The sequence below is a fragment of the Paroedura picta genome, chromosome 8 (genome assembly GCF_049243985.1).
Source record: "Paroedura picta isolate Pp20150507F chromosome 8, Ppicta_v3.0, whole genome shotgun sequence".
Lineage (NCBI taxonomy): Eukaryota > Metazoa > Chordata > Lepidosauria > Squamata > Gekkonidae > Paroedura > Paroedura picta.
The window spans coordinates 40,834,909-40,848,537 of record NC_135376.1 but is presented as its reverse complement, the minus strand read 5'-3'; the positions used below and the strand labels follow the sequence as shown (position 1 = coordinate 40,848,537).

At 40.8% G+C, this 13,629-nt stretch overlaps 1 protein-coding gene across 5 annotated transcripts in view; it reads right to left on the bottom strand.

Annotated features, from left to right (window-relative positions):
• INPP5D (inositol polyphosphate-5-phosphatase D) overlaps window positions 1-13,629 on the bottom strand; it is a 90,866-nt gene that overhangs the window by 65,563 nt on the left and 11,674 nt on the right. For all 5 annotated transcript variants that reach the window (XM_077349290.1, XM_077349289.1, XM_077349288.1 and 2 more), the window contains one exon: window positions 4,472-4,535. In XM_077349290.1, the coding sequence (XP_077205405.1) occupies window positions 4,472-4,535 (64 nt within the window). The remainder of the gene's footprint in view (window positions 1-4,471; window positions 4,536-13,629) is intronic.

Here is a 13,629-nt window from a genome sequence, read left to right as displayed (position 1 = left end):
GGCTGTGAACGACATGGCTACTTGACAAAGCCCAGATGGCTGATCATCTTTCCATCATGGATGAATTGCACACCCCACCCCACCCCACCCCCCAAAAAACATTCTGGCTATGGGCCTGGAGACCTCCGGCATTTACAACTGATCTCCAGGCTACAGAGATCGGTTCTCTGTAGAAAATGGGGTCTGTGTAGGGTGGATTGTATGGCATTGTACAATGTCGGGACCCCTCCCTCCATAACCCTTGCCTTCTTAAGGCTCTACCCCCCAAAATCCCCCGTTGCTTCCCAACCCAGTCCTGGCAACCCTGATTTCTACACAGTTAGAAGACTAGGCTCAGAGCTAAGTAGTCCCTAAGAGTTATTTAAGAACAGAGGAAAGCAGTAAGGATCTTTTTAATGGAAATGCATGCTGTGCTCTTCTGAGCATGACTTTCCCTCTTTTCTATTTAGGGCATGACACTGAAGTAAGCCCCATAGTATGTTAAAATAGAGGATACACCATATATTAAAACATTGCACAAAATCCATATAAAACTTAATTCCATCCCTAGCAAAAACAGGTTTAGCAGCAACCGTGCCAGCTCCTTTCCTGGCCTGTAACACACGGTCTAGAAGGGCAGCTTCAAAGGCATTTGGTACTTCCTGCAACAGGCCTTGTTGCTGATGTCAGATGCAAAGGATGCACCGTGTCAGTAAGTTCTCTTGGCAATGGGAACAGAGAGTATATTGTGGAGATGAAGCTGTGTCTGTCTCTATATGGAAATTTCTGCCAGCACACCCTAACTAGCCAATTGTTAAAGGGGTAAAGAACAAAACATATTCTAGCAATTTGATAGGGTCTTTCTAATGCTATTGTGGTACTGGGTTGGATTCCAGAATCTGTGGGTGAAAGGACTGTGGATTTCATCTATGTTTCTCTCCCCACAGCAGTCCTTTATGACCCTTCTCTCTATGCCTCTTCTTATTGCAATGATTCAATTTAACAGATGTTTGTATAGTAACCCTGTTAACATGCAGCACAGATCTCCTTATGGTTTTAGTGGGGGATCCAGCAGGAAAATCACCTTCCTACTTATCAGCTCTCATCTGCTCTTCAGCAGGCTGACAGCTTCCAGCATGATAAGAATACACAAGTACCCTACAATTTGAGCTTCCACTGGCGAGCAGTGAGTCACCGTTGCTGGCCTGCTTTCGAATTACGCACGTCCGTTTCCTGTTACACAGAATCCTGACCTCAGAGTTGGAGCAGGAAGAAAGTGACCAGATGCCATGAACACCAGTTTGTTCAAACCCAACAATCCTGACATCCACTGAGGTCAGTAAGTGCTGAAGGACAGCAAAATCACACCCTCTCCTTGGCAAGAAGTCAGAGGACACAGAAATAAGACTGGATGAATGAAATGCTTGTGAATAACACTATGCATATAAAGCAACTTCTTCAAGTATATGAGCAGCCCACATATCCCTGCTTTACACCTTGGGATTCAAGCAGAAGGATGCATAGAAACAACACTGAAGAGAGCAAGACTTGCTCATGCAACCTGCATCCGTATGTCAGAAAATATCGTGTTGCTGTGTACTTCAGTAATCATTTGTAGCTGCATTTTCCTGTGTGGACAAGGCCATCCAGAAAGAGAATATCACAATGTCCAAGAATGTGTGGATGCAACAAGAATCAAAGCAAGTGAGTGAGGCATCCAGCCATGATGCAGTGCAGTGGAGCATAGGACCAGACTGCCAATCATTATTCTAAAGTAGATTAATAAAGCAGCCAAAAAGAGAAAAAATCACCATGACAGTCACTGCTCAACTCCCTGTTAGAGAGCAGGATCCAAACAGCTTTTCCACTGGTCAAAAAAGAAGGAGCAGTTCTCTTTGAACAACAAATGAGTATGATGTGGGGATCACGGGAGCTGCATTTACAAAAGCCACATAGAGCAGGGGTTTTAGCAAGGAGGGTAATTGGGCAAGACTAAGTGTAAAAGCTGGCTGGATAGTTGGAGCTTCTGACAATAAGACTGTAGCCCCCTGTTATGTCATTGCATTTTTGGCACGCCTACCTTGTATATCAGGACAGTGTGCTTCATGCAATCTTCTTTTTATATACAGTTGCCATTTTGTGTTAACAGGACAACCAAGTACCTTTTAAAACTGTACTATGCCCAAAAACTACATTATGCAACAAGCATGTCAAAGTTGGAAAATATTCACATTGCCCTATTCATTCTAAAATGATGACCATAAATATCTAGAGGATTGCTTGTAGCATATTCTCCCATTATGCGAAGTGGGGGCACCAAAAATGTCCCATCTGAACACTTTAGCATTTTACTTTAGCATCTTTAGCATCTCACTTCTCCTCAATATTCAAAATTGTCATTAAACAGTCATGAATGTTCCTGGAGCCTCCACAACCCTTTCTGCTAGTTTTGCAGGAGGCACGGATAAGCTTCATAATGCACTCATATCACTGCTACCCTCTTAAAGGCACTTTTGCTCATTGGAGAGGCTGGGCAGCCTTTAGGGGGTCTGGGTAGACTTTGCTCCAGAAGGATGTAATGATAAATTGATAGAGTAGGTCAGTCTTTTTAGAAACACCTGAAGTGTTTCCTTCTGTGTTCATCTACATGTGTGTTCACATTTTTGCCGGCAGTCTTCTGTGCTCAGCCACTGAATCCTGTCTTCTGCAATGCCTGTCTTCTACTGATCAGATGGGCTTATGTCCTACCTCACTGAGTGCTGTGGGAAGACAGTATCCTACTTCCAAATAACTGTTGTCACTCAGCACTGAAATTCTGTAGCATTTTCTGTAGTTCCCTCTCACTGGGCCTCTGTGAATGCACATAAACTGAAGGCAGAATTCTGGGCACTCTTGACCTTGACGCACCTGTGGCATCACAATAGCTTAGTAGGTGGTTGGTTTTAGGGGTTTTATGGCAAATTGCCTAAGGTACTATTTTCCAGAGAGTCCACATTCTGGTCCTCGATTTCATATCCCTACCACTGTCATATATATCCTAAAATGGTGACACGGAGGAGGATTGAAAGCAGGATATAAATAGATTTAGTTCTCCACAAGGAATTGGACTGTTCTTTGGATTACTGCCTTGGGATTCTTGGATATTAAGTAATCCAAAATCATACAAGCCTTTTCTATGATAGATAGCAAACTTTGCTGTGACTTTCTAAATCTACGAAAGAAAGGACAAGCGGGGATGAAGAAATAGCACTGTGGGGTTATAAAATGTAGGCAAAGCTAGAAAAAAAAGGTCCATTTACACTTGTCTCAAGAAGTATCAGTTTTGCTTCTCCCAAAAGCTTCAAGTGGCAGGACCTACCACATAAAATTAACTGGTACAGATTGGAATGACACCCCAAGGCCATTTTTTGAGAGAGGCAGTTTAGAATATCAAAAATAAATACATCTCAAATAAATATATGTATAGATATATATGAAGGATGTAACTGTTCCGTCAGTGTTAAACTGTGACCTTTGACACATATATTTTTGAGATCCCTTGACAACAAACTGTCTTGTCTCCCTGTTTTTTTTAGTTATCTTTAAAAAACAACAACAACAAACCTGAACACACAAACTACTTGACTTAAGTAGTTATGTTATGTTGCACACAATTCATTGGTCCCAAATGGAATACCGAGGAAACACATTTCGGCTCAGTTGCCTGCTAGCCCTTTTCAGTTATTATGTTTTTAGCATTCTAAGCTTGCGTAATAGGAGAGTGTGCTACTTGCGATCCCCCCTATATGCATAGTCAGCATATTGTGTGAACAGAGCAAAATGCATATTTTGTAGCTCCAGGTACAGGTGACTTGGAAATCCAGATTACTGGAAGGGCTTGTGTATTCTGGAAAATAAGCACAGTGCTCTGTTGCATGAAATGGTAATCCCATGTATTGGGAGGATCACGGTCATGACCTTCCCTGAAATTACTGTGTACCATGGTACTAGAATTCAGCAGGTCAGTCAATACAAGTCAAGAACTATTCAAACATAACTATACATTCAGTAATTTTAAAAGGCAAACCTGAAGCCAAATGGCCACATTTCACATTGCCTTAACTTGATCAACATACAGCCTTCTGATTTGGCCTGGCTCTCTGGGAAGCTAAATGGTTGTTTTACTTCACCACAGACTATTATCTCCTAGAAAATAACCTTCCAGGGGGAAGCTGGAACAGCACCTATGGTACTGCATCTTTATATGCCTGCGGTATCTTAACAAAGGCCTAAAGCTACCACCAGCCAACCAAATGCCGGAAACTAAAAGGGCCAGGATGGGCTAGGCTGTAAGGAGGCAAGGAAAACAGATATCTATGCCCCTGGCAAGTGCTGCTCTAAATAAGTCTTCAATGTGAGGGTTTATGATAGCGTTGCTGGGAATCCTGATGGAATCTGGAGCTCTGTTGACATATAATTTAAACCTATGCGTCCATACTCAGTTGGGGCTTACCTGGATAACCAGTTTGTTTTCTTTATTAGGTAGAATCCGGTAGGTGTACACACAGTTTCGATGCCTGGAATAGATTGGAAGAGAAGAGGCCATTTTATGCATACTGAAGACTCTTGTTTATATTCCTAAAACAGCTTAGCCTTGGATTTTAAAAATGTATTTCTGGCCCATCTGGTGTTAGAGATAAGCAATAAAATTTCATGTCAACATGTTATCATCAGCATGATGAAAAGACCCCCATTTCATTGGATTTTTGGACTTAATGATTCAGTCAATCGCATGACTGGCAAAGGACTGCTCCTTGACTTTGATCCTTGGGAAGAACCAGTGTAAGGAAAGATGTCATTGTACCATAGATCTTATTTCAAAATAATGTACACTGAAACTAAAGACTTAACTGTATGCTTACAAGGTATAGGAACTCACTACTATTCTTCGTTTTTCCACTCTCATTCTAATCCCGTCTAGTTCAGGGGTAGTCAAACTGTGGCCCTCCAGATGTCCATGGACTACAATTCCCATGAGCCCCTGTCAGGGTTTTAGGAGATGCAATATCTATTGTGCAGCAGACAATAAGCTACTGATATTTTACAAGCTACCTGATGGAAACCCTTGTTTTACACAGGGCTCATCATTTTGCTAATTTCCACCCTGTCCCACACCTAACAGTCAATGGTAGGGTTGCCAGCATGATTACATTACTTCAGATATTATGGTGAAAGTAAGGATGCTAGACCACTGCTTTTGGGATCCAGTTTGCCAGTTGGCTGGGGGTGGGAATTACGCCCCCCCCAAAGAAAATGGAAAGAATGCTGTAAATGAACATGACTTGCCTATGTGACTCTGAAGTGACATGAGGACAACAGGGGCAATGCCAAGTCTGAAAGCCCGAACAGATCTCTCTCCTGTTAGCTCCTACAAGGGGAGGGTGTTGCAGCAAAACTATATAGCAGAAGCTAATTCTACCCTGGCGTTTTTGCCCTAAAGCAAGAGCATCACTCCCTGACATCTCTGATGTACTTATGTCACTTCCGGGTCACACAGGCATAGTGCATTTATTTTCCATGTTCCTCTCCATTCCCAATAAGTTAATTCCTCATTCCCCACCAGCTGATCCAAGGGATCTGAAAACCTTAGTCGGAAGTGATGTCATGCAGTCTTATTTCCCCCCCAATGGCCTTCAAGTAACTTGAGGCTTGGATGCTGCCTCCCCAACCCGCCCCCAACCCCATTAGCTAGGGTTGCCAGCTCAGGCTCAGGAACTTCTTAGAAATTTGGGGGGGGGGGGTGCCTGAGGAAGCAGAGTTTGGAGAGATGAAAGAGCTCAACAAGATTGTGATGCCACAGAGTCTGCCCTCCAAAGGTGCCATTTATTACAGAGGTTTCGGGGTCTAGAGATCAACCTGAAGGTTGCTAAGCTTAGTTGATACACAGGGACCATTAAATTAGTTATTACCAGAAAAAGAAGCATCTCATTTTCTCTCTTCTCTTACATCTATAGGCCCTTTTCCAAGCAGCCATGATTAGTAAGATGGCTGCTGGCCTGGCTTAGGGCTACCATATGACTCCTGGGGGAGACACATGGTAATTCACAGAATTTTGCCAAATGCCAGTGTTTTCCTGGTAATGTCATGTCATCGACAAGGCCTGCTTTCACATTCCTGGAGATTTATGGGAGGAGCCTGGGGAGAGTGGGGTTTGAGGAGGGGACCTCAACAGAGTATAATGCCATAGGGTCCATCTTCCAAAGCACCTGTTTTCACTAAGGGAATTGATCCCTGCAATCTGGAGATCAGTTTTAATTCTGGGAGATCACCAGGCCCCACTTGGAGTCTGACAGCCCTAGAGGTTAGTCTCCCACTTGTTGCAACCCTATTTCTTACAAGTATAATCAGGTTTACCCTAGCATTTCTCCATGCAAATGTATATACAAATATGTGGAAGAATTTGACAGTGTGAATTGGAATTCCTGAAAATGAAGGAGGAGAGTTTCCAGAACAGATGGTATGGCTTCCTTTGGCTGGCTTGGGCCTTGGCACTTGTCTTTTTTTAGAAGACTAACTGCTGCCAACTTGACTTTATGCTGTTGCTTCAGCTGCTGTGACAATCTCTGGGCATAGAATAAAAGTAAAACAGGAAATAAATCCTGCACAGCTAGAGTCTGTGTCCTGGATTTTTGTTTTAAGCTATCAAAAGATGTCGATTGCAGGCTTCAGGTAGTGTGAGGCCTGCCAATGCTTTTATTTCCTAATGCATTTCTGATTGGTATGCGTTTTCCATAATGAAGTTTTTTGTTTAAAAAGTTGTGTGGATTTGAGTTATGTAGTGAATCCTTTTGTTCTACGTGTAGAATGCAATATAGGTATCAGATGAGCCAACATGCCAGGGATTTGTATTATCCATAGATTTCTGAAGAACAAATAAGCATCCTAGAAACATATTCACTTGTGCTGATATGCACAAAATCTTCCTAATTTAGTTTATGGTAATGTTATAATTGTAATGTTGCTTTATTTGTATTTGACACTGAAATCACTTTTTGGTTGGTAAACTTGCCCATATATTCCAATTTTCTATAATGGCACTGTTAATATAGTGGCACTGTTAATCAATTTTAAGATAAATTTTTCTAATATGTCTTTAATCAGAAGATGAAAAATACTCTCTTTGCTTTTTAATCAGTAAAGGTCAAGCTATTGCGAAATACAGTGAATACTGCCAAATGGTGTAAGCCTTCAGTGATGTGTAATAATGGCCAAGATGGGGCTTGCTAAGTAATTGGGATGAAAATAGAGATGTTACAAGTACATCCCTGTTTTCACTAGTGCTGTGGTGGATACTTCGTCTGTGAAACATGGGCACTGTAGACTTGGAATAAAATAAGAAATATGAATGTGCTGGGTATAAAAGTGAATTTGGATATTTTGCTGTAATTTTGCGAAAAGGACCCCTGTGCTCTACTATCTTTGCAGTGCAGTCAGTGAAAGTGTCTAACTCTGCTTGAGGACTGTACTGTCAGAAGTGTACAGTTTTTCCCTGGCCATCAGTCCCCAGAGGTATGCTGTATAGTTCCACAATTATTATGTAGCCTAAGCACTTTCAGCCACCAGTGGGATATGTAGGCAAGATTGCCAGATTCACATTGGCAAACACCTTTATTTGTTTTGTTCAAATATTTATATATATTTATATTCACAACAATCTTATTAGGTAGTGACTATCCCAGGATCGCCCCGTGAGCTGATTGGGGATTCCAATGTCAGGTGCAAGGGAACTCGTTTGGATAGGCACCATGATGCACGGAGAGAAGAGGCTTCTGTCCCCCCCCCCCCAATTTCCTAAGCCAAAATGGTTCCAGGGGGTGCTATTTGACCTATTGGGGGTCAACACGTTACTGATATAAAATCAGAACAATCTTTTCTGGTTGAAGTCCTGCAGACTGAAAACAGTGCCTTTCCTTCCTGCAAAGTCCAAACACAGTTCAAACTCTCTAAAGCCAACAGCTAGTTTGCAGTGTATTAACAAGTATAGTTAGTTTTCCTATTATAATGACAAATAGGCCATAAACAAATGCACATGACTGAGATGCAGTCTCTATATACTCCATTGTGACTGCAATGCTTCTGTGGTTAGATTTTGCTTTACTCAACCTGTCTATCTATGCAGGGTTTTTTGCATCATTTCCTCCTGCTGACATGCAAAATTGTACATTGATGAAGAGCTGATGAAAGCAAGTAATCCCAGAGAGTTAACCATGTTATGTACTTTGAAGACTAACACAATTTTATTCCAGGATAAGAATTTATGAAGGGCCAGAGAGACAGATGGACAGATTGGATATTTCTTTCTTACACGAAGGCTGCTCCTTTCCCTATGCTCCCGCTTCAGCCACCGTAGCCCATTTCCACATAATTGTAGCTCTTTCATTAATAACAACTGTGCCCCTATTTTCCTTTGAAGATCACACTATTCACAGAGCCTTCCTGATTAATGGAAGCAATTCATATGGATCCCTGAAGCAGGAAACCCTCAAACTGAACTAGCAAGTGAGCTGCTCAGCGACATGTGGGGAAAAGGCTTTTTAAAAAGAACATTTGAAGGGATGATTCCTATGTTTTAAATTTCTTGTGTTCCCCTTCATGGTCTGGGAATTCTGATGGGAAATTAATTCCCAGGCCCACAGTATTAATTAATTCCCAGGCCCACAGTATTAATTAATTCCCAGGCCCACAGTAGATCCAGGCTGTGGTGTGCAGAGACAAGTAGTTTGAACATTCTCCTTTGTGCTGTTTTCCTGACCTCAAACAGACTCACTCATGCATGCCTGGAAATTAATTTCTGATCATGGAAATCACACACCATGCCTGATCCAAATTCCCTGAAGTGGCGACACAGGGGATATACAGTGGTTGTAATGCATGAAGCAACACTTCAAATTAGGGTTGCCAACCTCCAGGCGGGACATGGAGCTCTCTCAGAATTACAAAAGATCTCCAGACTACAGTGAGAAAATGGCCGTTTTGGAGGGCAGACTGACATTTACCCCACTAAGTTTTCTCCCTCTCTAAAGCCTCCCCTCCCAAGCTCCACAAAGTTAACAAGCCAGAGTAGACAATATTACTTCAAAGCTAGTAGCAGGGACAAGGAACATTATTATTATTATTATTATTATTATTATTATTATTATTATTATTATTATTATTATTATTATTATTATTATTATTATTATTATTATTATTATTATTATTATTATATTTATTTTTAGCCCATGCTTCCATATTGATCAGGTCAGGTAATAGCACTGTAAAAACATCATATCTATTCCACTATATATTTCTGCCTTGGAGGAGGAGCATGCCTCATGGCTTAAGTGCCGCTCAGCACTTAACACCCACTCAGGGTGGATGTCCTGCCCTGAGTGGCCCCTCCTCCAACCGGCTTACCTGTCTGTCCAGCAGCCATGCAGTTGCCTTCTGTCCCCCACCCCGACCATCCCCTCCTCCTTCCACTTCCCTCTGAGGCTTGGAGGCTGCAGATCCCTGCTGTATGAGAGCTGCCTCTGTTGGTGAGTTCCCTAACAGCTGCCTGCAGCCTTCCCAGGTCCTGGAGGGAGGGAAAGGCCATCCCCAGAGTTCTTCCACTCCACCCCTCCTAATCTAGTGTCCGTTGTATTACAGAATGCAACGTTATTGGCCCGTAGTAAAGATCATAAAAGTTAAAACAGCCAATTAAGCTAAATTAATGTTCCCACTAAAATTCCAGACCGGGGGTTGTTAGGGTAAGGAGCTGATTTTTCATCTCTCTCCTCCTCTTCCTTATTCTGTGATGAGTGAAATTCTGAAGGTTTTCAAAGACATATTCGTGCTTCTAAAAAAAACAACCCAATAATGTTATGGTATCTTTGCATTTACATAACAGATACTTTCTCCAAGGAAATACTGTACAATGACATAGTCTATGAAATACATAAGCAAGATACCATCCATAATATGATTCTGCCTTTTCATATTTTGAGCGTTCATAATAAAGCAGATAGAACAGAGAACCTATACTGAAAATAATGCCCATCAGAAAGAGCTTGCTGTTCAACAGAAATACACTTTGAATTATTTCCATCCTAGTTTCCAAACTGCCATTTTCAGGTAGAGAGTCCAGGAGGTGGGAAGGTACAAGATACCCAGTCTTTGCAAGGACAATCAGACAGGTGGTTCAGCTTTCTGGCACAGCCATTGTATGAGTTGGGGACACTGAACTTGGGGAGATTATAAAAAACTGAGATTTCGGGCTTTGACATAGGCATGTTTACACAGGAGATTTAAATCTATTTTTACATTTACTACATTTCTATTTTGAATGTAAAGAACTGCATTGCCAGGGAACATAACTGCAGTTTAAAATGTGGCTCTCTTCTGCATAGATAATTTTCACATGCATGAGGCTGAAGGGCTAATTAAATGCCAGTTTTAAAAACCTAGTATGTGTCATTTAACTGCCACGGATTCCACTAAAGACAAGCAGGCACTGGAGTGGAAATAAAATCTATCATAGGCATATCTCCCATCTGTTCTTTATTCAAATGTTTATTTCTGTCTGATATCCTGCTAAGAAAATTAATACTTTGTTAAGCACAATAAGCCCTTGTTCCTCTCCAATAATTTAGCTTGCTGCATGAATGTTCTCCATTTAGGCAAACTAATCATACCAAAATGTTTATTTAGAAATTTGAGTGTCATTTCTATTTCAGGTTACCAGTGCATAAAACATGATAAAACACCACAAACAACATAAAAAGGGTCTTAACCATTTTTCAGGCTAAAAACAGGCTATAAAGCAATGTTTAATTATCAGCCTCATAATTAAAAGCCTGGGTAAACAGAAACATTTGTCCTGGTGCCCAAGAAAAAGTAGTTGCAGAGAAAGGGCATTCCACAGGCAAGGTGCCAGCACTGAAAGGGGCCTATCTTTAATCACCACCCACCTCAATTCTGAAGGTAGGGGGACATATAGCTAGGCTTGTGAGCAGGATTTTAGCAGGTGAGCTACACAATATGAAATTAATCAGTATTTCAAGTAACCTTATCTCAAGGGAAAAACAGCACTTTGAATTGTACCCAGAAACAGCAGTGCAAAACTGTCAGCACTGGAGTAACACAGTGGCTGCATCCCACCCCTGACTGTAGTCTGGCTGCTGCTTTTTGTCCAAATTCCAGTTTCTAGACTGTTTGCAAAGTCCAGGTGCAGGACAAGATCCAGTATCATCCCCAAGCTATGAACCTTCCCCCTTTAGGAGAGTGCAACCACAGTCCTCCAACTGGTTTTCTATTGACCAATAGCACCTCAGTCTTCTCTGGAGTAACTTTCAGTTTATTGTCCTTTATTCATCCCATTTCCTTGGAGGTATCCTGTATTCCTACACCCTGCATTCACCAGATATGTATATTCATGGTGAGGACATATGATTTTTGATGGCTGTTTTAGCTTTATATCATTTAAATAATGGACACATAGAAAATACCCTCTTTGATGGCATTTCAAAGTTACTGTGAAAGCCTACTGCTTTGAAGAACTTTTGCTAAGTAAGGTGTTTGTCAGTTTTTCCCCACTGGACAGAGTTTTTAATTTGCTTTTAAAGACTATATCCATGTCTCTTCTCTCTTTCCTCAGCTTTTTATCCATTTTTCTGTAAGCCACCTTGAACTTGTGATGAGGCCTGGGATACACAATTTTGAATAAATAAACCTTAACACTCAGTATAAAAAAGATTTTCTTAGAGCAATTCTAGAACAGTCAGTCAACTAATTTTCCAGCCCAAGAGGAAATCTAATCCTTCTATTCCAGGGAGCAATTTAAAACATTTGTTGTTAAGAGCATATGAAACAGAGATATCTCTGATCATCATCTTAAATGCCAGTTTCCTAGCTGACTCATCAGAACCTAGAAAAGAATCGAGATAAAAGCTAGATGATTGGACCAACTGAGCTCTTCTCTGAAACCTTGGACAATTCTGGGCAATTAAATTTCAACTTTTCATGAAGGCACATCCTTGAACGCCTACCTTCTGCCATATGCATAAGTTTCATCCAATAATAAAAGTCACAAAGGCTACAATCTTAACAACACTTTACTAAGAGTAAGACCCATTATATATTGCTCCCTTAAAGATACTTTCATCTCTACTGGAAGTACCACTTTTCAATCTGCATGAAACACCATCCCCCTGGGGTGCCTTAAAATAGCATTTAGAACTGTTTCAAAATCATTTCAACTCAGAAAAACCACGAAAGTATCAGACTTCAAATCCATACAGAATGTGTTGATATAATTTAATTCCTAGGGTTAAAAAAATTGGAATGATATGTTGTTCCCTTTAAATTCTCCCACATTTCATTAGTCTAGGAACAGAATTTTTAGACTGCCAGTTCACACAGATCAAGGTCTTTAAGTGTAGATGACTAAAGTTGACATTGTTAATAGGCATTTGATCATTTATATATCAAGAAACTGTGAGGCATTAGATGGTATAAATCATATACCTGAGAGCCTGTAATGGATTTTATTTGGGTCTTCATTAACCTGTTTCTTGACTGGGAAACTAGTTTTACTGTTGCAAAAACAGAGCCAAGAAGCCCAACTAAATTTATTTTTAAGGAACAAATTTAATTACCATAGTTTAAGAAGGTATGGTATTTTCTTTGATAAAGGGACAATACAAGGTTTAACTTCTTTTGAGACCACTGGAGCTTTTGAGAGTTTCCATAACATTTGCTTTATTTCCTGATATAGAACTTAACAAAAGCAAACCATCTCCTACAGCAGAAAATGATACTGCTGATTCTACTTCCGAGTCCCCAAGCAACTGCTGATTCATCTTGCCTTCTAAATGACTTATAGTTCACAGTCCAGCTCATAAACTTTCACCACTAGTTACAATATGGCCTAATCTTACACATGTTTTCTTAGTTGACTAAGTTGTATTCACAATTATACAGGATTGCAGTCTCTGTCTCTCAGTTTCAATGTGCTCCAAAGATCTTATTTGCCTCCTCTTACAGCTGCAGTCAAAGGATCATCTTTATAGCTTACCAAAGGGAGTGCCAAAATGTTAGGGGAAATTTATGTTCTTTTTTATAGTGCCTGACTATTCTCTACTTATCCAAATGATAAATCAATTTACAGGAATTAAGACTGTTAAACTAATAACACCATCTTAATCCTCTATTAAATTATTTCAGTCTCTCAAAGCCTCCTTGACTTTTCCTTATCCCTAATTCAACAGTTTCTCAAACCCAAAGTAGAGACATCAGTTTTTCCTATTTTACTTGGAATTAAGTAGTTACTGGGCATACTGAAGGAAATATTCACCATGTAGAGTTGCCAGCTCTGAGTTGGGAAATTCCTGGACATTTGAAGAGGGCTGAATTTTGGGAAAGACCTTGATAGGGCATAATGCCATAATGACAGGGCATAATGCCACCTTCTGAAGCTGCCATTTTCTCCAGGGGACCTGATCTCTGTCAGCTGGGGATTAGTTTTGAGGACACTTCCAGGCCCCACCTGGAGGTTGTCAACTCTATTGGCAAGAAAGGCTGCTAAGCTCCCCAGTCCAAAGCTTCCTTTCAGAACTACACATCTCTACAGAGTACAGATGAAAATAAGAT